This window comes from Coregonus lavaretus (genome assembly GCF_964263955.1).
Source record: "Coregonus lavaretus genome assembly, chromosome: 20".
Lineage (NCBI taxonomy): Eukaryota > Metazoa > Chordata > Actinopteri > Salmoniformes > Salmonidae > Coregonus > Coregonus lavaretus.
The window spans coordinates 2,189,299-2,214,000 of record NC_140007.1 but is presented as its reverse complement, the minus strand read 5'-3'; the positions used below and the strand labels follow the sequence as shown (position 1 = coordinate 2,214,000).

General features: G+C 44.0%; 1 protein-coding gene across 3 annotated transcripts in view; it reads right to left on the bottom strand.

Moving 5' to 3' along the window:
• LOC311147990 (nuclear receptor coactivator 6-like) overlaps nt 1-22,254 on the bottom strand; it is a 30,333-nt gene extending 8,079 nt beyond the window's left edge. For 2 of the 3 annotated variants that reach the window (XM_084184860.1, XM_084184861.1), the window contains exons 1-13: nt 22,158-22,254; nt 10,993-11,320; nt 10,624-10,779; nt 9,066-9,188; nt 8,852-8,965; nt 4,655-4,758; nt 3,792-4,527; nt 3,407-3,550; nt 1,777-2,456; nt 1,054-1,652; nt 833-951; nt 393-742; nt 67-297 (exon numbers count right to left, since the gene is read on the bottom strand). In XM_084184860.1, coding sequence (XP_084040986.1) covers nt 67-297; nt 393-742; nt 833-951; nt 1,054-1,652; nt 1,777-2,456; nt 3,407-3,550; nt 3,792-4,527; nt 4,655-4,758; nt 8,852-8,965; nt 9,066-9,188; nt 10,624-10,779; nt 10,993-11,272 — 3,636 coding nt within the window. In that variant the 5' untranslated portion in view covers nt 11,273-11,320; nt 22,158-22,254. Of the gene's footprint in view, nt 1-66; nt 298-392; nt 743-832; nt 952-1,053; nt 1,653-1,776; nt 2,457-3,406; nt 3,551-3,791; nt 4,546-4,654; nt 4,759-8,851; nt 8,966-9,065; nt 9,189-10,623; nt 10,780-10,992; nt 11,321-22,157 lie in introns of those variants that run through there. The other variant, XM_084184862.1, reaches the window with a different exon arrangement.
• Between the last annotated feature and the right edge of the window lie 2,448 nt (nt 22,255-24,702).

Below are 24,702 nucleotides of genomic sequence, written 5' to 3'. Positions count from 1 at the left end.
ACAAGACAATAACAATAAATATGATATAATTCCATTTCAAAACATCTATCAGATAGTGTGTTCAACCTGTGGGTTGACCATGAGGGGCATCCCTCTGGGTTTGTCTGGGGAGGGGGGCACTCCTCCGTGCCCCTGGAGGTTGATCATGACGGGCATGTTGCCCTGCTGGGAGCCAGGCATCCTCTGGGCCTCCCCGGGGTTCACCATGCCTCTGGGGGGGTGCTGCCCGCCTGGATGGAGGGGCATCCGGCTTTTAGCCTGCTCCTGCTGCATCTTCATCATCATCAGCATCTGCTGCTATAACACAACGGGAACAAATTAGCTATATAATCCATAGTTAACATGGAAAATGTGTCTTTTGACGACACACACACACAGGCAGTCGATGGTACCTGCTGTTGCTGCTGCTGATGGTGTGGTTGTTGCTGCTTTTGTTGTTGTAGCTGATGAGGGTGCATCTGTGGCTGGCCTTGAGTCTGACCCAGAGCTCCAGCCACCCCCTGCTGCTGTCCTGGAGGAACCTGCATTCCCTGCATCTGCTGTTGCATCTGCAGCTGTTGCTGCTGCTGCATTTGCTGTTGCTGCAGCTGCTGCTGCTGCTGCTGTTGCAGCTGTTGCATATGCTGCATTTGTTGTTGCTGTTGTTGTTGTTGTTGTTGTTGTTGTTGCTGCTGCTGCTGTTGCATGAACTGCATGGGCACCTGCTGTAGGACTCTTTGGTCTCCAGGCTGACCTGGGAAACCTGACATGAGAGAAAATGAGTGATAAGAAGCCACTTAACTAAAATATAACATTGTGAGTGAGCAAACCAAGAAACATGAACATGGCATACCTGCAGGCCTGTTGGTGAAGTCTGAAAGTTTGGGTCCAGAAGGGTCCATGCCCACCCCCTGTTCCCCACTCGGTCCTGGCAGCTCTGGGTCCTCCAGGCCAGCACCCACTTCCAGACACCTGGGGAGAAGAGAAGAAGAATACCTCAATGACAAACCATGTCCAATACCGACTACCTTATGAGGATATAGCTTTATATTTCAATAAAATTCAGCTATCTACCCTAGCCCCTCCATCGGCTGCTGTCCCTCCCCTACTTTGGGCTTCTTCTTGCGTGGTGGTTTCTTCTTCTTGGGTTTGGCCTGGCCAGGTCCTCCAGCCCCCTGCTTCCCCCCAGGTCCAAACTGACTGGCCGAGATATCACTCTGGAGCAGGTTGACCAGGAGAGGACTGGTCAGCGTCACGTCCTTGTTCACTGGGAACCCCCCTGCCTGAGCGCACGGCCCACTCATGGGCATTTGACCCCCGAACTGGGGGTTGAAGTTCATCCCATGACCCGAGAAGTGGCCGTTGCCCACCTGCATGTGCTGGGGGCCTCCAATTCCCATCATGCCTTGCTGCTGTTGCTGACCCTGCATGTCCTGGAGCATTTGTTGGACACTGCCCATGTCGCCTGTGCAGCCACTGGGTTCTCCGAGAGCGTGTGGGTGTTGCTGCGTGGCCTGTTGTTGCTGCTGTTGTAGCATGGCTTGTTGTTGTTTCTGTTGTTGTTGGAGCTGCTGCTGCTGTAGCTGCTGCTGGACCAGAGGATGACCACTGGGGAGTCTCATCTGTTGACCGTGCATACCCATGGCCTGGTTGGGGTTGCCGCCCATGGGGACCTGAACAAATTAAGGCATGAGCAAGTGAAATAACACCCTTTAAATGCTACCCAGAACGGAAATTGGGTTTTCCACCATCAATTGCCACAGTGCAAATAAAAAAGGAAAATAAGTATTGAAATACTTGTTGGGGCTGCTGCTGGGTCATCTGTTGTTGTTGCTGCTGTTGTAGCTGGTGTTGCTGCTGCTGCTGTTGTTGGAGTTGAGCCATTTGCTGCTGCTGTTGATGCTGCTGCTGTGGAGTCATCTGTTGCTGCTGCTGCTGTTGGCCCACCTGAGCTTGCTGGAACTGAGACATGTTACCGGGCACGTTAGGAGACGGACCCCGCATCATCTGACCTGGCATGACCCCGGCTTGACCTTTCACCCCAAACGCCTGTTTGTTTCCTTGCATCTGTTGCATCTGTTCCATCATGGAGTTTTGCTGTTGTTGTTGCTGCTGCTGTTGTAAGAGCATCGCCTGGTGCCCCTGCCCTCCAACCACCTGGCCGTGCATCACCCCTTGGCCCTGCTGGGGCATCAGCTGCTTGGGTGGGGTCATGCCTCCTCTCTGCCCGGGGTTGAGGGGTCTGGAGAGGACCGTTTGCCCCGGACCCCCACCCTGGACCATCTGGCTGGGGGACGAGGACACAGGCTGGCCCTGGAGGCCCATCATCTGGGTCTGGATGCCGGGCTGGCCCATACTGGGGCCTGAGGTAGTGCCTGGGGGCTGGCCGTCCATGCCACTGTGGAGGCCAATGATGTTGGGCTGGGAGTGGGATGGACCTTGGATGGTGTTGGGGTTGGAGACTGATGACTGGGCCCCTGAAATCAGATCATAAGAGAATGACACTGAAGTTGGCATGATACAGCCTAAATCAAATCACTGTATTGTCTGCTGGGTCAGTCCATTTGATTTGAATCACTTTTTGACCGCACCCCTTTGGATTTTAACTAAAAACTTTCCATACATACTTGCCCATAGTAGAAGTGGTCAGAAAGTGACTTTTTAGACCTGAATGCCAAAACATTCAGGAGATAGAGGTGCCCAAAGTTGACTCATTTTGCACACCCCACCATACCATGAGACATCCATGTCTTCATCACTGGTAAAAAAAAAAATACAATGGTTGAGTTTGATATAATTTAAAAGCTTACAAACAGGGTTGTCAAACTATTTGATAATTTCTTGAAAAAAATAGGTTTTATATATATATATTAAAAAAAACTTTAACATCAGCTATCTAAAAACGTGCAAACTGCAATTGTTTTCCATTTTCATATACGTTGTAATTTAGACCCCATTGTACATAATCTGAGGTGTCTGTGTTGTGCCCGCCATCGGTTTAGACAGAGCATGCTCTTGAATACAGGGTGGGTGTCATACTTTGGCTGATAAATGCACTAAAATGGGAATAGCATTGACATTTCAACTTTCAAATGGTACCACAAAGATGGTTGGAGGTCCACACATCAGAGAATGTTGACTTGTATGAAAATATCAGTTGTTTTAACTTACACTGTCAATCTTCCATATGAAACCATAGAAATATAGATAATAGACATTACCATTTAAGTTGACATTCGACAGTGGGTGGACCGGTGGCCATCTTTGTGGTAGTAATTGGAAGTTAACATTTCTATTCAAATAACATTTTACTGGTGTGCGGTCAAAAAGTGATTGAAATCAAATGGAACGACCCTGCTATTAACCCTTTTCTCTCGTATATAGCTGAAAGGTATCGTTTTAACTGTGCTGATCTATTGTCTTGTACCTGTGTGTGCCATTGCCTGGGTGCTCTGGAGCTGGGGATTGGCTCCTCCCCCAGGGGTTCCTGGGGCGCTAGTCACTTGACCCTGGACAAAGTTCTGGTTCCCTGGGACGTTAGGGAACCCCATGGGCAGACGATTGGGCATGCCTGTGATCAAACACAACCGTGGGGAATTTCATCAGCCCAGCATACATGGTCATTGTAGTAAGTCTGTATTACACTTTAAATGTCTGAATATTACTTTGATTTAAGCATGAATTGTGTTACTAACTAATAAGTAATTTTAACTAATAAAGGCAATGCTTCAGGAGATCTTTTGTGGCCATGGAACAAACCTGTGAAAGTGAATGCATAATTTGTAATCATCTGCAGTAGTTCAATTTCTTACCTCCCATTCCTCCTTGATGAACCTGAGGTCCAGCCTGCCCATGTTGGGGCATTCCCATGAACACTTGCTGCATGTTACCCTGCTGTCCCAGTACCGCCCTGCCCGGTGAGCCCACCCCTTGAGGGAAACCCTGTGGGGTCGTAGGTCGCAGGCCCAGCTGGGCCTGACCCATCATGGGAGGAGTCCCTGGAGAACCCTGCTGGAAGGGGGAAGGTGAAGACCCAGGAGACTTGGCTGTGAGGTTTCCCTGAGGCCCTGCTGAAGGAGGCAGAGGTGGTGGAGGTCTAGGGGGTCCTGCCACCCCTCCATGCCCACCTTGTGGACCTTTAGGCTGGGGGGCCGCAAAATGACCAGCTCCTGGCTGCTGCTGTTGCTGGAGCTGCCCCTGCACCATAGCATTAAACACCTGGCCAGCCTGTTGGCTACCAAACGGGTACGGAGGTGGAGGGTGGCTGGGGGTCTGGACCGTAGCCAGCGAGGGGGGACGTTGAGTCATCTGGGCCTGGGGAGGGGCCTTCCTCCAGGCTGGGCCCATGGGTCCTCCTTGGGTTGGCGGGGGCTGGAGGACCCCTGAGGGGAGCTGGTTCCAGCCGGAGGGTACAGGCATCTGGCCAGAAGGGTTGAAGGGGGGACGGGGGCCACCAAGCTGGGAGAGCTGGGCTTGTTGCTGGGCCTGCTGCTGTTGCTGCAGCTGCTGGAGGGCAGCTGGGTTGAGCTGCCTACCCACCTGCATGGTCTGTGCTCAAAATACAGCCTTTATAAATACAGTACACTCCTGATACATTTAATCCTTGCATTCATTTGTAGTATTGATAGTGATTATAATGCATTGTTATTGTTAAGCTCCATTAGTGATTGTATACCTGCATGTGGTGAGCTGCCTGGGGGGGCATGGGTCCTTGGCCGTAGGGGCCAGCCTGGGGACGCTGAAGCTGCTGCTGCAAGGACATCATGGGGCCCATTGCATCTGAAGGAGGAGGGGGGGACGTATACGGTCAATACCTTTGAAGAAGTTTAGGGCTGACCCCATTTAGTCGACCGGTCGGTAGGCTGTTGGTCGACCAAGATTTCTTTAGTCGAGCAGTAGCAAAAAAAGTATAATACTCATGGTGTACAAGACACCAGTCTTTTTCGCGTGGACTGATCCATTGTGGAGGCTGTGGGGATGGCACAGTCCATCAGTCTCAGACATGTGCTACTGAAATTGTATATGGTTATATTACATAAGACAAATGGTGCAACACTAATACAAATAATATTATTTTACAACAAATGCGCTTTCTCCCCCGTTGGATAGCGGTCGGTGTCCACAGTTCTGAAACACATGAGTGCGCTGTTGAATTGGCGCCTTTTCCTAGACCATGTTGCTATGTGCATTATAGCAAAGTTAACCAGCATATTAGTGTTGAGAACAATGCTGCGGAGGCAGCAGCAGAATTAGGAGATGAGAAAACAGCCCTTGCCTTATTGTCTAAGAAAAGTGAGGAGAGAGGAAAATCAAACTTAATTAGGTCTATAATCAATAGCCAAACTGTTAAATGTGCCTGGCTTTATAAATCATCAATATATCTACAGAAATAAGACAGACCCTGCTTCTGTTGCCTGTTTGGAGTGTTTGTTTATTAGCCTACTGATTCCGTGAGCACCAAGCCTCACACAATGACATGTCAAGTAAACAATTTCACAAATTCGGCTGTTTTTAATCTTTGCTTTGCTGTAATAAAGGCATAACACTTTTTTTCTTTCATTAGAACAGCCTCTCTGGTATTATTTATAATTTATTTAGTGTTTACAATCTCCTTTTTCTTGACCTCCTCCTTATTTTCCATAAATAGTCACATTTATTCCACACATCTGACTTTCCCTTTACCTCCTGAGCAACCTGTAAATATTCCCCCGTTTCGAGTTTATTTGTCACGTCCTCTGCATCTATTTTGCTGTCACATGTTACAGTGTTGAGTTTGTTATAACCAATTTATTGATGTGATTATGATATGCTATAGGCCAGGCCCTATTCTGACGGGATTAGTTTTACTGGGGGAGGTCGGGTAATGTAATTATTTGCAAGAACACAAAGCACAAAACACCACATCTGTCATTTTAGTCCCATCCGAATCTGCCATGTCAGTAATTTTTCCATGGCAAAAGAGTAACAATTCCAGCCAGAATAACCTACAGTTTTTTGGTGAAATCCAAGGTCCTCTGATCATACTAGTCCCGTGCGAATCAACATCCCTGTGTTTTGAGAGAAATGTCTGAGTTTGACTGGTGTTGCTTGCGGTTTGCGCAAGAAAACAATAACTGATTAGATAAATTGAACTAAGTATAAGCTATATATGAATGGCCTACATGTAACCTATCAACTCAGTGAATGATTTTGTTTATATGTTTTGTGCGTATGAATTGAATATTACCAAATGCATCAGTAAAAAATATTGAGCCTATTTAATGCAACCCTTGTTGTTAATAGATCGCAAAGCAGCAGCATACAACTGACCTAAACGTTTGAAAATGATAGTTAACGTTCTCATCCTTAGCCTTAAAATACATCTCAAGTGCAATTGCACTGTTTAGCTCACATCTGAAGGCTGGGGGACAGTACTGCAGATCGCTAAAATATCCTAATGATTATGATCACACTTCCTCAATTCAAATATTATGGCGACATTATAGGAAAGATGGTTTGGTGTGGTTTAGAAACCAAGCTTGAGATATCAGTGAGACCCTATCACCTAGACATGTTGAAATACTGTATCTTCACGCCTAGAATAAAAACCTCCAGGCTTCTGTCATAACTATCAACTCATAAAAATAATAAAGAATTACATGGGGCAGTTTGGAAAAAACGATTCCTGTCTGAATCGTCCATTGGAACAACTGACATTCTGGAGTAATAATTACATAACCAATGTTCTCTAGTAGTACTAGTCCCGTGTGAATAGGTCTTTGGTCATGTGCATGCGCTGCATACATGTGTCACGTAAAGAGAGCAAGGGTTGAGGGAATAGGGAATGTTTTTCCTAAACAAATTAGGGATTTCGGTAACAGAACTTTTCAGTCAGTAATGGCTGTAGTTACAGTGCATTCGGAAAGTATTCAGACCCCTTGACATTTTCCATTATTCTAAAATGGATACAATTATTTTTATCCCCCTCAATCTACACACAATACCCCATAATGTAGTCCTGTGTAGCTCAGTTGGTAGAGCATGGCGTTTGCAATGCCAGGGTTGTGGGTTCGTTTCCCACGGGGGACCAGTATGAAACTCACTAACTGTAAGTCGCTCTGGATAAGAGCGTCTGTTAAATGACTAAAATGTCTAAATGACAAATCGAAAAACAGCTTTAGACATTTTTGCTAATATATTAAAATTAAAAACAGAAAAAACGTATTTACATAAGTATTCAGACCCTTTGCTATGAGACTCGAAATTGAGCTCAGGTGCATCCTGTTTCCATCGATAAACTTTGAGATGTTTCTACAACTTGATTGGAGTCGATCTGTGGTAAATTCAATTGATTTGACATGATTTGGAAAGGCACACACCTGTCTATATAAAAGGTCCCACAGTTGACAGTGCATGTCAGAGCAAAAACCAAGCCATGAGGTCGAAGGAATTGTCCGTAGAGCTCTGAGACAGGATTGTGTCGAGGAACAGAACTGGGGAAGGGTACCCAAAAATGTCTGCAGCATTGAAGGTCCCCAAGAACACAGCGGCCTCCATCATTCTTAAATGGAAGAAGTTCTGAACCACCAAGACTCTTCCTAGAGCTGGCCGCCCAGCCAAACTGAGCAATTGGGGAGAAGGGCCTTGGTCAGGGAGGTGACCAAGAACCCATTGGTCACTCTGACAGTGCTCCAGAGTTCCTCTGTGGAGATGGGAGAACCTTCCACAAGGACAACCATCTCTGCAGCAGTCCACCAATCAGGACTTTATGGTAGAGTGGCCAGAATGAAGCCACTCCTCAGTAAAAGGCAAATGACAGCCCGCTTGGAGTTTGCCAAAAGGCACCTAAAGGACTCTCAGACCATGAGAAACAAAATTGTCTGGTCTGATGAAACCAAGATTGAACTCTTTGGCCTGAATGCCAAGCGTCACATCTGGAGGAAACCTAGCACCATCCCTACAGTGAAGCATGGTGGTGGCAGCGTCATATTGTGGGGATGTTTTTCAGCGCTGGGACTGAAAGACTAGTCAGGATCGAGGGAAAGATGAACGGAGCAAAGTACAGAGAGATCCTTGATGAAATCCCCATCCGACTTGACAGAGCTTGTGACGATCTGCAGAGAAGAATGGGAGAAAGTCCCTAAATACAGGTGTGCCAAGTTTGTAGCGTAATACCCAAGAAGACTCGAGGCTGTAATCGCTGCCAAAGGTCCTTCAACAAAGTATTGAGTAAAGGGTCTGAATACTTATGTAAATGTGATATTTCAGTTGTTGTTTTTTTATATAAAGTTGCAAAAAATCTAAACCTCTTTTCGCTTTGTCATTATGGGGTATTGTGTGTAGATTGATGAGCAAAAAAACAAATGTAATCCATTTTAGAATAAGGCCGTAACGTAACAAAATGTGTAAAAAGTCAAGGGGTCTGAATACTTCCCGAATGCACTGTATGTTGTAGCTTCAGCAACACTGACAGCGCGATAAACACGTTTATGTTCTGTGTTGGTCGCTGCAGCAGGGAGGAGAGAGAGAGACAACGGGTGCTAGTCACAGTCACTCGCTGTGTTTTTTTTATTTTTTAAACAGTCTGAGCACAGCCCGGCACAATCAAATCAATTGCGGGTCGGACTCTCTCTAGTCATTTGTGTGTCTTAATTATTTAATCAAACCGTGTGCTTAAAACAGACAAGCTCAGTGAATATAGTTGATTTGATTCAAACACATAGGATGTGTCAATATATGGAAAAATAAACGTTTAAACATTTCGACCAATCGATTGGCCGAAAGAACAGACAACTCTTCTTTTTTTTTGGTCGGGACAGCCCTAAACAAGTCAAACATATTTTGGACGTGTAAATGAGTTAACTGGTTGCTTATTAAGCATGTATGTCCTCACCAGTCTGTGAGGGGGGTCTGGGGTGCATCTGTCCACTGCTGCCGGGAACCATTGCCTGTCCAGACATACTGGGGCAAGGGGGGACCATCGATGGGTTGCTCATTCTCATGCCTCCTACGAGAGATTGGTATGGGAGTTGGTTTATATTTTAACAACTAAAAGACGAACAATGAATGGATAGAATTCATCTTGTCACTGTCCTGCCCCAAGTCACCTGTGCCTGGTTGTCCTGGGAATCCCAAATCCATCCTCATCTGACCGGATGCACCGATTGGTCCGTTCACCCTGACCTCCTGACCTCTGTTCTGCCCAATGGCCACGTTGATGGCTCCTTCACCTGGACGAAACAAACAAAAACAAATATTAACAACAATCAGGATCTACATTGCATTCGGAAAGTATTCGGACCTCTTGACTTTTCCCACATTTTGTTACGTTACAGCCTTATTCTAAAATGGATTATTATTTTTTTTCTTTTCTTAAATCAATCTACAAACAATACCCCATAATGACAAAGCGAACAGAGGTTTAGATTTTTTTTTGCAAAAAACGGAAATATCACATTTACATAAGTATTCAGACCCTTTACTCAGTACTTTGTTGAAGCACCTTTGGCAGCGATTACAGCCTCAAGTCTTCTTGGGTATGACGCTACAAGCTTGGCACACCTGTATTTGGGGAGTTTCTCCCATTATTCTCTGCAGATCCTCTCAAGCTCTGTCAGGTTGGATGGGGAGTGTTGCTGCACAGCTATTTTCAGGTCTCTCCAGAGATGTTTGATCGGGTTCAAGTCCGGGCTCTGGCTGGGCCACTCAAGGACATTCAGAGACTTGTCCCGAAGCCACCCCTGCGTTGTCTTGGCTGTGTGCTTAGGGTCGTTGTCCTGTTGGAAGGTGAACCTTAGACCCAGTCTGAGGTCCTGAGCACTCTGGAGCAGGTTTTCACCAAGGATCTCTCTGTACTTTGCTCCCATTCCATCCAGCTGAAAAACATCCCTGACCAAGGCCCTTCTCCCCCTGATTGCTCAGTTTGGCTGGGCAGCCAGCTCTAGGAAGAACATCCCTGACCAAGACCCTTCTCCTCCTGATTGATCAGTTTGGCTGGGCAGCCAGCTCTAGGAAGAGTCTTGGTGGTTCCAAACTTCTTCCATTTAAGAATGATGGACGCCAGTGTGTTGTTGTGGACCTTCAATGCTGCAGATATTTTTTGGTACCCATCCCCAGATCGGTGCCTCGACACAATCCTGTCTCGGAGCTCTACGGACAATTCCTTCGACCTCGTGGCTTGGTTTTTGCTCTGACATGCACTGTCAACTGTGGGGCCTTATATAGACAGGTGTGTGCCTTCCCAAATCATGTCAAATCAATTGAATTTACCATAGGTGGACTCCAATGAAGTTGTAGAAACATCTCAAGGATGATTAATGGAAACAGGATGCACCTGAGCTCAATTTTGAGTCTCATACCAAAGGGTCTGAATACTTATGTAAATAAGGTATCAGTATTTTTATTTTTAATACATTTGCACACATTTCTAAAAACCTGTTTTCACTTTGTCATTATTGGGTATTGTGTATAGATTGATGAGAGAAAACAATAATTTTATCAATTTTAGAATAAGGCTGTAATGTAACAAAATGTGGAAAAAGTCAAGGGGTCTGAATACTTTCCGAATGCACTGTAAGTACTTTTCAGGATGCTTACTATAAAATAATCCATACATTTTGGGCTTGATCATACCCATGGCTGCTGCTATCTGGGTACTGTACATACCCTCTATCTGTACAGAAAGGATGCCCAGGTCTCGGAGCTGCTGCTGGTTGTTCTGGGCCAGCAGCCTGAGGCGCTCTGCCGCGTCCCGGGGAATGTTAAAGGTGACGCGCACACTGTTCCATGGCTCCACACGCTGTGGCTGCAGTCTGTCTGAGTCTGGAGAAGGATAGGAAGACATGGAGAAAGACAGGATGAGACGGGGGGTTGGGGGGAAGGAGTACAATATCTCAATATCACTGTTCATTATCAGTATAGAAATAATACAGAGCTCTGAAATGATGGCTTTCAACATTTTCTAACTACTTTCATAATACATTCAAAAGTAGGAAACTGTTAGAAAGGTGCACCACATCACCAACCATTACTAACCCAATTCAAGCATACTAGGCATCCTTTTAAGTATGTGGTCAAGTTTCTCTTGGAAGTCCTCATCATCCATGTTTCCCCGAAAGGAAACAAAGATGTTGAAATCTCCCTCTTCCCCTCCGCCTCTCTCTCCAACTCCCTCCTGCCGGTGCGAAATGTCATTGCCATGGTGAACGCCAGCATCCTCTCCGACTCCAGAGTCCCGGTCGGAATCTGAGTCAGGGTCCCCATCTGGGACTGCTGTCCACTGGGGAAGCTCTGTTGTGGGGTGTTGATGTGCCATCCTCCCCTCTCAGTAGGACTGGCGTGGGGAAGACTGGAACCGTTTATGCTGTAGAACCAAAAGAGAACGTTACCTCTAAAGATATGCCCAATTGAGACAAATATTATATGTGATTCAATTACATGTAAATCCATGAAATGTCATGCAAAATTTTTTATTTTCAATGCAAAGAACATACAGTGCATTCGGAACGTATTCAGACCCGTTGACTTTGTCCACGTTTTGTTACCTTACAGGCTTATTCTAAAATGGATTTAAAAAATAATAATAATCCTCCTCAATCTATACACAATACCCCATAATGACAAAGCAAAAACAGGTTTTTAGAAGTTTTTTCAAATGTATAAAAAAAAAAAAAACTTAAATAATCACATTTACATAAGTATTCAGACCCTTTACTCAGTACTTTGTTGAAGCACCTTTGGCAGCGATTGCAGCCTCAAGTCTTCTTGGGTCTGACGCTACAAGCTTGGCACAACTGTATTTAGGGAGTTTCTTCCATTCTTCTCTGCAGATCCTCTCAAGCTCTGTCAGGTTGGATGGGGAGCGTCGCTGCACAGCTACTTTCAGGTCTCTCCAGAGATGTTCGGACGGGTTCAAGTCCGGGCTCTGGCTGGGCCACTCAAGGACATTCAGAGACTTGTCCCGAAGCCGCCACTCCGTTGTTTTGGCTGTGTGCTTAGGGTCATTGTCCTTTTGGATGGTGGACCTTCGCCCCCAGTCAGAGGTCCTGAGCGCTCTGGAGCAGGTTTTCACCAAGGATCTCTCTGTACTTTGCTCTGTTAATCTTTCCCTCAATCCTGACTAGTCTCCCAGTCCCAGCCGCTGAAAAACATCCCCACAGCATGATGCTGCCACCACCATGCTTCACCATAGGGATGGAGCCAGGTTTCCTCCAGACGTGACGCTTGGCATTCAGGCCAAAGAGTTCAATCTCGGTTTCATCAAATCAAATTGTGTTTGTCACATGCGCCGAATACAAAAGGTATAGACCTTACAGTGAAATGCTTACTTACAAGCCCTTAACAAACAATGCAGTTTTAAGAAAGAATACACCCCCCCCCAAAAAAAAAAAATATATATACAATATAAAATAATACGAAATAAAAGTAACAAACATTAAAGTGCAGCAGTAAAAATAATAATAGCGAGGCTATATACAGGGGGTACGGAGTCAATGTGCGGGGGCACCGGTTAGTCGAGGTAATTGAGGTAATATGTACATGTAGGTAGTTATTCAAGTGACTATGCATAGATAATAAACAGAGAGTAGCAGCAGCGTAAAAGTGGGGAGTCTATGGCTTAGGGGTAGAAGCTGTTTAGAAGCCTCTTTGACCTAGACTTGGCTCTCCGGTACCACTTGCCGTACCAGATAATTGTGTTTCACATGGTCTGAGAGTCCTTTAGGTGCCTTTTGGCAAACTCCAAGTGGGCTGTCATGTGCCTTTTACTGAGGAGTGGCTTCCGTCTAGCCACTCTACCATAAAGGCCTGATTGGTGGAGTGCTGCAGAGATGGGAGAACCTTCCAGAAGGACAACCATCTCCCCAGAGGAACTCTGGAGCTCTGTCAGAGTGACCATTGGGTTCTTGGTCATCTCCCTGACCAAGGCCCTTCTCCCCCGATTGCTCAGTTTGGCTGGGCAGCCAGCTCTAGGAAGTCTTGGTGGTTCCAAACTTCTTCCATTTAAGAATGATGGAGGCCACTGTGTTCTTCAATTCTGCAGACATTTTTTGGTAGACTTCTCTAGATCTGTGCCTTGACACAATCCTGTCTCGGAGCTCAATGGACAATTCCTTTGACCTCATGGCTTGGTTTTTGCTCTGACATGCACAGTCAACTGTGGAACCTTATATAGACAGGTGTGTGCCATTCCAAATAATGTCCAATCAATTGAATTTATCACAGGTGGACTCCAATCAAGTTGTAGAAACATCTCAAGGATGATCAATGAAAACAGGATTCACCTGAGCTCAATTTCATAAACTTTGTCATTATGGGGTATTGTGTGTAGATTGATGACAGAAAAAAATAAGTTAATTAATTTTCGAGTATTGCTGTAACGTAACAAAATGTGGAAAAAGTCAAGGTGTCTAAATACTTTCCGAATGCACTGTAAGTGTCAATTAGGGCTGTCTCCGACAAAAAAAAAAAATGTGTCGACCAATAGTTGTCTGTTCTGTCGACCAATCGATTGGTCGCCTTTTTTAAACCTGTATTTTTTCCAGATATTGACACATCGTATGTGTTTTATTAAAATCAACTATATTCACTGAGCTACATTCTCTGATGCTTTAAGCACACGGTTTGATTAAATAATTAAGACACACAAATGACTAGAGGAAGTCCGACCAGCAATAGATTTGATTGTGCTGGGCCGGACTCAGACTGTGTAAAAAAAAACAAAAAAAACACAGCGAGTGACTGTGACTAGCACCCGTTGTCTCGCTCTCTCCTTCCTGCTGCAGCGACCACCACAGAACATCAAAGTGTTCATCGCGCTGTCCGTGTTGGTGAAGTTAACATAATTACAGCCACCTCTGACTGAAAAGTTCTGTTACCGAAATCCCTCATTTGTTTAGGAAAACATTTCCTATTCTCTCAACCCTTGCTCTCTACGTGACACATGTATGCATCGCATACACGTGACCAAAGACCTATTTGCACAGGACTAGTATTACAATAAAACGTTAGTTATGTAATTATTATTACTCCAGAATGTCAGTTATTCCAGAGGATGATTCGGACGGGATGAGTTTTTTCCCTGTAATTCTTTCTTTTTTCCCAATAAAGTGACAGTTATGACGCAAGCCTGGAGGTTTTTATTCCAGGCGTGAAGATACAGTATTTCAACATGAACCATCTTTCCTATAGTGTCGCCGTAATATTTCAATTGAGGAAGTGTGATCTTAATCATTAGGATATTTTAGCGATCCGCAGTACGTCCTAAATGACCCCCAGCCTTCAGATGTCAGCTAAACAGTGCATTTTAAGGCTAAGGGTGAGAAAGTTAACTTATCATTTCCAAATGTTTAGGTCAGTTGTACGCTGCTGCTTTGCGATCTATTAACAACAAAGGGTTGCATTAAATAGGCTCTATATGTTTTACTGATGCATTTGGTAATATTCAATTCACACGCACGAAACATATAAACAAAAGTATTCACTGTGACAGTTGATAAGCTATATATGAATAGCCTACATGTAGCCTATGCGCAGCACTTACTTCAGATTTAATCGAAACAGTTATTGTTTTCGTTGCCAAAAAAAAGCAGGTTATTCTGGTTGGAGTAAAAAAAAAATCACTGACATGGCAGATTCGGACGGGACAAAAAAATACAGATGTGGTGTTTTGTGCTCAAGCACATAAATTACATTACCCGACCTCCCCCAGTAGAACTAATCCCGTACGAATAGGGCACAATAGGGCCTGACCTATAGCCTGGGTCGGTTTGTACCCTTTTGCAGCCATAGGAGACCAAAAAATGCCACTCCCCCAAAAACAATAATAGTCCCAGTAAGTGAAGTTGAAAAGACGTCTAAATTATGTATTTTCCAGACGTTGAAGTTAGGTTTAATTTGGGTTCTGAATGAAAAGTGAAAAGGTATTTTCCGTATGTCATTTATAGACGTCTATGTTTGTACCAAATCAAGGCTGGTCCAGAACGGAGAAAATGTGAAACATACATAAATGTCTATGATTGGTGACGGAACTGCACAAAAAAAATTACTTTGGTCAGTCCTTACTGGAAGTGTAGCATACAGTGTTGCCTGAAATTAGATTTTCTGAATGCCCATTTTACTGTTTGTAAAACACAAAAAAACGATGACCGGACAGGACCAAAAAAGAAGTCCAAAAGACATCTTCTCATGCTTACTAGGTTGTAGCCTACCATGTCAGCCCACAATGGAATTTTATGAATGTCCATCCATGTGGTAGGCCCAACATTTGTAAAACAGGCCATTGTGTTGGCTTTATTAGTCCTGATTCAAATTAAATTAAATTGTATTTGTCACATGCGCCGAATACAACAGGTGTAGACTTTACAGTGAAATGCTTACTTACAAGCCCTTAACCAACAATGCAGTTAAGAAAAATAAGTGTTAAGTAAAACAAATCTATACAGTATCTCACAAAAGTGAGTACACCCCTCACATTTTTGTAAATATTTGAGTATATCTTTTCATGTGACAACACTGAAGAAATTACACTTTGCTACAATGTAAAGTTGTGAGTGTACAACTTGTATAACAGTGTAAATTTGCTGTCCCCTCAAAATAACACAACAGAGCCATTAATGTCTAAACTGCTGGCAACAAAAGTGAGTACACCCCTAAGTGAAAATGTCAAAATTGGGCCCAAAGTGTCAATATTTTGTGTGGCCACCATCATTTTCCAGCACTGCCTTAACCCTCTTGGGCATGGAGTTCACCAGAACTTCACAGGTTGCCACTGGAGTCCTCTTCCACTCCTCCATGACGACATCACAGAGCTGGTGGATGTTAGAGACCTTGCACTCCTCCATCTTCCATTTGAGGATGCCCCACAGATGCTCAATAGGGTTTAGTTCTGGAGACATGCTTGGCCAGTCCATCACCTTTACCCTCAGCTTCATTAGCAAGGCAGTGGTCGTCTTGGAGGTGTGTTTGGGGTCGTTATCATGTTGGAATACTGCCCTGCCGCCCAGTCTCCAAAGGGAGGGGATCATGCTCTGCTTCAGTATGTCACAGTACATGTTGGCATTCATGGTTCCCTCAATGAACTGTAGCTTCCCAGTGCCGGTAGCACTCATGCAGCCCCAGACCATGACACTCCCACCACCATGCTTGACTGTAGGCAAGACACACTTGTCTTTGCACTCCTCACCTGGTTGCCGCCACACACGCTTGACACCATCTGAACCAAATAAGTTTATCTTGGTCTCATCAGACCACAGGACATGGTTCCAGTAATCCATGTCCTTAGTTTGCTTGTCTTCAGCAAACTGTTTGCGGGCTTTCTTGTGCATCATCTTTAGAAGAGGCTTCCTTTTGGGACGACAGCCATGCAGACCAATTTGATGCAGTGTGCGGCGTATGGTCTGAGCACTGACAGGCTGACCCCCCACCCCTTCAACCTCTGCAGCAATGCTGGCAGCACTCATACGTCTATTTCCCAAAGACAACCTCTGGATATGACGCTGAGCACGTGCACTCAACTTCTGTGGTCGACCATGGCGAGGCCTGTTCTGAGTGGAACCTGTCCTGTTAAACCGCTGTATGGTCTTGGCCACCATGCTGCAGCTCAGTTTCAGGGTCTTGGCAATCGTCTTATAGCCCAGGCCATCTTTATGTAGAGCAACAATTCGTTTTTTCAGATCCTCAGAGAGTTCTTTGTCATGAGGTTCTATGTTGAACTTCCAGTGAACAGTATGAGAGCGATGACACCAAATGTAACACACCTGCTCCCCATTCACACCTGAGACCTTATAACACTAACGAGTCACATGACACCGGGGAGGGAAAATGGCTAATTGGGCCCAATTTGGACATTTTCACTTAGGGGTGTACTCACTTTTGTTGCCAGCGGTTTAGACATTAATGGCTGTGTGTTGAGTTATTTTGAGGGGACCGCAAATTTACACTGTTATACAAGCTGTACACTCACTACTTTACATTGTAGCAAAGTGTCATTTCTTCAGTGTTGTCACATGAAAAGATATACTCAAATATTTACAAAAATGTGAGGGGTGTACTCACTTTTGTGAGATACTGTATATAACAAATAATTAAAGAGCAGCAGTAAAATAACAGTAGAGAGGCTATATACAGGGGGTACCGGTACAGAGTCAATGTGCGGGGGCACAGGTTAGTCGAGGTAATTTGTACATGTAAGTAGAGTTGCCATGCGGTAGCAGAGAGAACAGTCTATGACTAGGGTGGCTGGAGTCTGACATTTTTGAGGGCCTTCCTCTGACACCGCCTGGTATAGAGGTCCTGGATGGCAGGAAGCTTGGCCCAAGTGATGTACTGGGCCGTACGCACTACCCTCTGTAGTGCCTTGCGGTCGGAGGCCAAGCAGTTGCCATACCAGGCAGTGATGCAACCAGTCAGGATGCTCTCGATGGTGCAGCTGTAGAACTTTGAGGATCTGAGGACCCATGCCAAATCTTTTCAGTCTCCTGAGGGGGAATAGGCTTTGTCGTGCCCTCTTCACGACTGTCTTGGTGTGTTTGGACCATGATAGTTTGTTGGTGATGTGGACACCAAGGAACTTGAAGCTCTCATGAGTGAACAGGGAGTACAGGAGGGGACTGAGCACGCACCCCTGAGGGGCCCCCGTGTTGAGGATCAGCGTGGCAGATGCGTTGTTACCTACCCTTACCACCTGGGGGCGGCCCCTCAGGATTTTTTAATTGGCAAGATTAGCAAAGTTAGGCATGACATGCCAACATAAACCTCTGAACCTTCATATCCAATCATAACTGACCAAATTATGAAAGACAAGCACTGTAATTTTGAATTCCATAAAGTGAGTGTGGAAGAGGTAATATTTTTTGGGTTAAACAATGACAAGCCACCTGGGTCTGACAACTTGGATGGAAAATTACTGAGGATGATAGCGGACTATATTGTCTCTCCTATGTACCATCTATTCAATCTCAGCCTACAGGAAAGTGTGTGCTCTCAGGCCTGGAGGGAAGCAAAAGTCATTCCACTACCCAAGAATAGCGAAGCACCCTTTACTGGCTCAAACAGTCGACCAATCAGCCTGCTACCGACCCTTAGTAAACTTTTGGTAAAAATGGTGTTTGACCAAATACAATGCCATTTCACAGTAAAACAAATTAACAACTGACTTTCAGAAATGCTTAAAGGGAGAGGCACTCAACATGTACAGAACTGACACAAATGTCTGATGATTGGCTGAAAGAAATTGATAAGAAGCTTGTGGGAGCTGTTTTGTTAGACTTCAGTGCAGCTTGACATTATTGATCATAATCTGCTGCTGGAAAAACGTATGTGTATGGCTTTACATCCCCTACTATATCTTGGATCAAGAGATACCGGTCTAACAGAACACAGAGGGTGTTCTTTAATAGAAGCCTCTCCAACATAATCAAGGTACAGTCGGGCATTCCACAGGGCAGTTGTCTAGGCCCCTTACTTTTTTTCAATCTTTACTAATGAGAGTTGCAGTTGGTTTTAGAATGGGTGGCAAGTAATAAGCTAGTACTAAATATTTAAAAAACTAAAAGCATTGTATTTGGGACAAACCATTCACTGAACCCTAAACCTCAACTATATATTGTAATGAATAATGTGGAAATTGAGCAAGTTGAGGGGACTAAACTGCTTGGTGTAACCCCCTCGATTTTTAAACTGTCATGGTGAAAACATATTGATGCAACAGTAGCTAAGACGGGGAGAGGTCTGTCTCGTAATAAAGCACTGCTCTGCTTTCTTCACATTGCTATCAACAAAAAAAGTCATACAGGCCTAAGTTTTATCACACCTGGACTACCGCCCATTCATATGGTCAAGTGCCACAAAGACAGACATACAGTACCAGTAAAAAGCTTGGACACACCTACTCATTCAAAATAAAATAAAAATGAGAGGGCTTTTCTTTATTTTTACATTGTAGAATAATAGTGAAGACATCAAAACACATATGAAATCATGTAGTAACCAAAAAAAGTGTTAATCAAATCAAAATATATTTTATATTTGAGATTCTTCAAAATAGCCACCCTTTGCCTTGATGACAGCTTTGCACACTCTTGGCATTATCTCAACCAGCTTCATGAGGTAGTCACATGGAATGCATTTCAATTAACAGGTGTGCCTTCTTAAAAAGTTAATTTGTGGAATTCCTTTCCTTCTTAATGCTTTTGGTGGGGTGGGGGGGGGGGGGCTATTTGGTAAAAAGACCAAGTCCATATTACGGCAAGAACAGATCAAATAAGCAAAGAGAAACAACAGTCCATCATTACTTTAAGATATAAAGGTCAGTCAATATGGAACATTTCAAGAACCTTTTAAGTTTATTCAAGTGCAGTCGCAAAAACCATCATGCGCTATGATGAAACTGGCTCTCATGAGGACCACCACATGAATGGAAGAGCCAGAGTTACCTCTGCTGCAGAGGATAAGTTCATTAGAGTTACCAGCTTCAGATATTGCAGCCCAAATAAATGGTTCACAGAGTTCAAGTCATCGACACATCTCAACATCAACTGTTCAGAGTGTGAATCAGGTCTTCATGGTCGAATTGCTGCAAAGAAACCACTACTAAAGGACACCAATAAGAAGAGACATGCTTTTGCCAAGAAACACGAGCAATGGACATTAGACCGGTGGAAACTTGTCATTTGGTCTGGAGTCCAAATTGGAGATTTTTGTTTCCAACCGCCGTGGCTTTGTGAGACACGGTGTGGGTGAACGGATGATCTCCGCATGTGTGGTTCCCACCGTAAAGCATGGAGGAGGAGGTGTGATGGTCTGGGGGTCATTTGCTGGTGACACTGTCTGTGATTAATTTAGAATTCAAGGCACACTTAACCAGCATGGCTACCACAGCATTCTGCAGCGATACGTCATCCCATCTGGTTTGGGCTTAGTGAGACTAACATTTGTTTTTCAAAAGGACAATGACCCATCACACCTCCAGGCTGTGATGGAGTGCTACACCACATGACCTGGCCTTCACAATCGCCCGATCTCAACCCAATTGAGATGGTTTGGGATGAGTCGGACGGCAGAGTGAAGGAAAAGCAGCCAACAAGTTCTCAGCATATGTGGGAACTCCTTCAAGACTGTTGGAAAAGCATTCCAGGTGAAGCTGGTTGAGAGAATGCCAAGAGTGTGCAAAGCTGTCATCAAGGCAAAGGGTGGCTATTTGAAGAATCTCAAATATAAAATATATTTTGATTTGTTTAACGCTTTTTTGGTTACTACATATTCCATATGTGTTATTTCATAGTTTTGATGTCTTCAATATTATTCTACAATGTAGAAAATAGTTAAACATAAATTAAAACCCTTGAATGAGTAGGTGTGTCCAAACTTTTCACTGGTACTATAGGCAAATTACAGTTGGCCCAGAACAGAGCAGCACGCCTGGCCCTTAAACGTACACAGAATGGTAACATTAATGACATGCATGTATATCTCTCCTAGCTCAAAGTAGAGGAGAGATTGACCTATCACTACTTGTCTTTGTGAGAGGTATTGATATGTTGAAAGCACCGAGCAGTCTGTTCAAACAACTAGCACACAGCCCAGACACCCATGCAACCAGGGGTCTCTTCACAGTCCAAATCCAGACTCCGGGAAATGCACAATACTAAACAGAGCCATGACTACATGTAACTCTATTCCACATCAAGTAGCTCATGCAAGCAGTACATTCAGATTTAAAAAACAGATAAAACTACACCTTATGGAACAACACAACTGTGAAGAGAGACACACACACACATTTTAATATTGTTGTATGGTGGTATTATACATTTTGTGTTATAGCTATGTAGTGGTGTAATGTATAGTTTTATTCTTTTGTTTGATGTGCCTTAATGCATTTGTACCCCAGGAAGAGTAGCTGCTGCATTGGCAGCAGCTAATGAGGATCCATAGTAAATACAAATGCAAAACTATCCAACAAGTAACATCAATTTAACATTTACATTACATTTACGTCATTTAGCAGACGCTATTATCCAGAGCGACTTACAATTAGTGCATACATTACTTAATTTTTTTATTGTTATTTTTTTTTAAATCATTTTTTTAATCTTATTTTTTTATTTCGTTCTATTTTATTTTTAAAAAAATGTTATATATATTTTTAAAATATATATTTTTTTTTCATACCCCCCGTGGGAATCGATTTAAACAGCATGACCTTGCATACACAAGCAAGGAAGTGTCAAGATTTGTTGATCATAATAATGGATAACAAATTACCGACTTTGATTCTAGTTGCTATGATAACTTTGCTATGAAAAAGGCAAAAATATATATGTACAGTAAAGTTGGAACTGTATAGCTAGAAATCCTAAACAAGTTGCGAGTCGGTACCAATGAGACTACTCTAGGCTTAGTCTAGCAACATTGGAGCTCAAAGTACAATACTGCTGATGTTGCGGGCGTTGTTACTTTGTATCAAGCAGTGAAAGCAGTATTTATAATGTTGTTACATTTAGCTAATTACAAGGTCCAGCGTGCGATACAAAGTTGCTTGTTATCATAATAATGAACATCATGACAGGTAGAAGTAGCTAGCTAGCGTTAGCTTGCCTCGTTAACTGTTGATGAGTTATTAACAAAACACCAATGGGGTAACGCTAGTGAACACCAAATAGTTAGCTAGCTACATGTTTCAGCAATAACTAATAAGACGACTCCTACAAAAGATTTAGCCACCACTAGCTAGTATCTGGCAAAAGCGATTCAATAATTTCCTCGATCGGCTAACTTATAAGGAGAACGATTACAAGGCCTTGGCCATCTAACAAGACCTTGACAAGCGTGCAATGCATAATACCGCGCAAGTAAGCTAAAAACCTTGCAGTTGAACACTAGAGATCACCAAAACACCAATTGGTGGTAAGCTGTCATTACACAGTGCAATACAATTAGAAGAGTTAGCTAGCTAGTTAGCCTATATAACGACACAGTTAACTAGGCCTGCTGGCTAGCTAGATCCAGCAGTTCGCTTTTAAATTGTATTAGCTTGCTGCAAGCTACATTGATTCATTATACACCGGTTAGCTAACTAACGTAGCTAGCTTACTATTTCATCATCATCGTTCCAGCTAACGTTACGTAGTTGTTGCTGATTAGCTAACTACATACAACTGCTTCAGCCAAATGTTTAAAACAGATAACAATGAAATCCATACCAGATAAATCCATTTGGGAGCAAGTCCAACGATGCAACTAACAAAACATGAACCAGGGAGCCGTGGCAAAAAGGTCGTCACTAGTTACCACAGCCACAAAGTCAGAAGGCCCGCCTACTCGACCAATCAGATGAGGGATTGTGATGACGCGAATACCGACTGCCTTGCTGGGGCAGACAAGAGACATGCATTTATTTTATTACATTTACATTTACGTCATTTAGCAGACGCTCTTATCCAGAGCGACTTACAAATGGGGGGGGGGGGGGGGTAAGGGGGGGTTAGAAGGATTACTTTATCCTATTGTAAGAAATGCTATTTTTATAAATAGCATATTGCTATTATATTGCTATAACTAATTCCTTTTTCCAAGACAAGTTTTGTCAAGAACTCGAAGGCACATATATTGCAGAAAACATGTTCTGCATTGCACAAGAGGCACATGATGCTGAACACACACACACACTCAGAGACAGAATGCTGACACCAACCTTGCATAGACATTGATGAAACAGGTAACGCCTGACCAACAGGGTGTTAGGGTCATTGCTGATTATAGACAACAACATCTCGTGACTCTTGCCACAGATGCACTCACACACACAGACTTACTCAAGATAAGAGATAACTAAACGCACACACCAAATCTCCTACTTTGCTGAACATTCGGAACAAAGGGCCTGAGCTACAGAGCGTAGATCTCCTAGACCCAATCACAGAGGACGACGCTCGAACAGCATGGACCAACCAGAAGACCAGATCTGCCAGACTCAACCTACTTTATTAAACTGTATAAAACATGTGTGCACTGTGTTTTCGGGGCTCCGTCTGCAAGTTCCATATGAGCTGAAAGAACGAGTCCGTGCACGCTTGTACCAGATATCTTTACTCTGAATAAACTGCCTTGTCATACAATTTACCACCTAGTCTGAATCCATCCTTGACCGACTCTCCCTTCTCCATATCCCGTTATCAACAAAATGGTAGCAGAGGATGGTTGTCTAGATACACGGTCCAGAGTGGTTGATGTGGATGTGAGGGGGCGAGTTGGTGGAAGGACGATTCACGGAAGACTGGTGTAATCATTCGGGGGGAGGACAACAATTCAACTCAGCTCGGGAAACTGATCCTAAAGTCGACTATAAACAAGGTAAGCAAAACCTGTTAAATCAAACTTTGCATATTGTCGTATAGTCTATCTAAATTCTGATCAGTATTACCGAGTGTGAGTATGAATTATTGATTAAATTTATACATGTATGACAACTGAAAATAGACAGTGAAGTAAACATATGTGGGAATAATTAATAAGTCGAGAGTCGGCTAAGAGAGTTGGTTCACTAGAGAAGGACCAAGAGAGTTAGACCGGGAGGGACTTTGTGATAACATGTATTAAGCCGTCTGGGAGAGTTGGTTCACTAGAGAAGGACCAAGAGAGTCAGACCGGGAAGTGTGTGATATTATGTGTACAGTTTAAGCCGGCTGGGAGAGTGGGTTCACGAGAGAAGGATCCAGAGAGTCAGACCGGGGGGGAACTGTGTGGCTAGGAGAGATAGAAATGTGTATTACTTAATGACAAACGCTCCATGTACCAATAGGGTCGGATGTGTAAATGTCAACTGATTAATGTGTATTACTTAATGACAAACGCTCCATGTACCAATAGGGTCGGATGTGTAAATGTCAATTGTTTAATGGATAAACGTGTGATGGAGGATGGGAAGTTATAGTGAACTTATGAAACTGAATAAGGTTTGTGCAGGGACAAAATTGACATGGGTTGAAGCCCTGCCACTGGCTTTGATGGCTATGAGAGCATCACCAGGGGCAGGGACCCATCTCTCTCCTCATGAGATAATGTAAGGGAGAGAAATGCAAGGTCCACCAAGGGAGGGAGGTCATATGCCCTCCCTTGATGTACAACAGATAGAAATGACTGATTATGTGATGAAATTGACGGAATTTTCTGCAGCACTCTCTTCTCAGGTGTAGAAGGCCCAAGAGGGGGAGCTGACGAGAAACACGCCACCACTGAAGGTAAAAGTGGGAGACTGGGTGAGGGTGAAAGTCCACAAAAGAAAGTGGCTGGAACCCAGGTGGACTGGACCGTACGAAGTGAAGGAGGTTACTTCACACTCAGTCCAGGTCAGAGGTAAATCAGGAGCACCCTGGCACCATCTAACACACTGCACACCAGCCCCCACTCCTTCCAGACCATTGTCTGAAGTAAGAGCTGATTTGAGCAGCGAGAACCAATCCTGACAACAAAATGAAGAAACCCTTATGGGAACAACAATCACTCAGGGAGAAGGATAACTTTTTCCCCCTGGGAGAGATTGGGAGTGTCTGAATGTTTGTATGTATGTTTTCTGATAGGAATTGGACTCCTGCTGGGCACTCCTTATGAGGTGTTGTTGTGTGAAGCTATTTTGAATTACTTGTTAAATTGACTTGTAATATAGAAGAGGTGGCTAAGGGATTTTTAACAGTACCAACCATGGGGGGGGGGAATCCTCACAAGAGGTCCCAGAATTTACTGGGGACG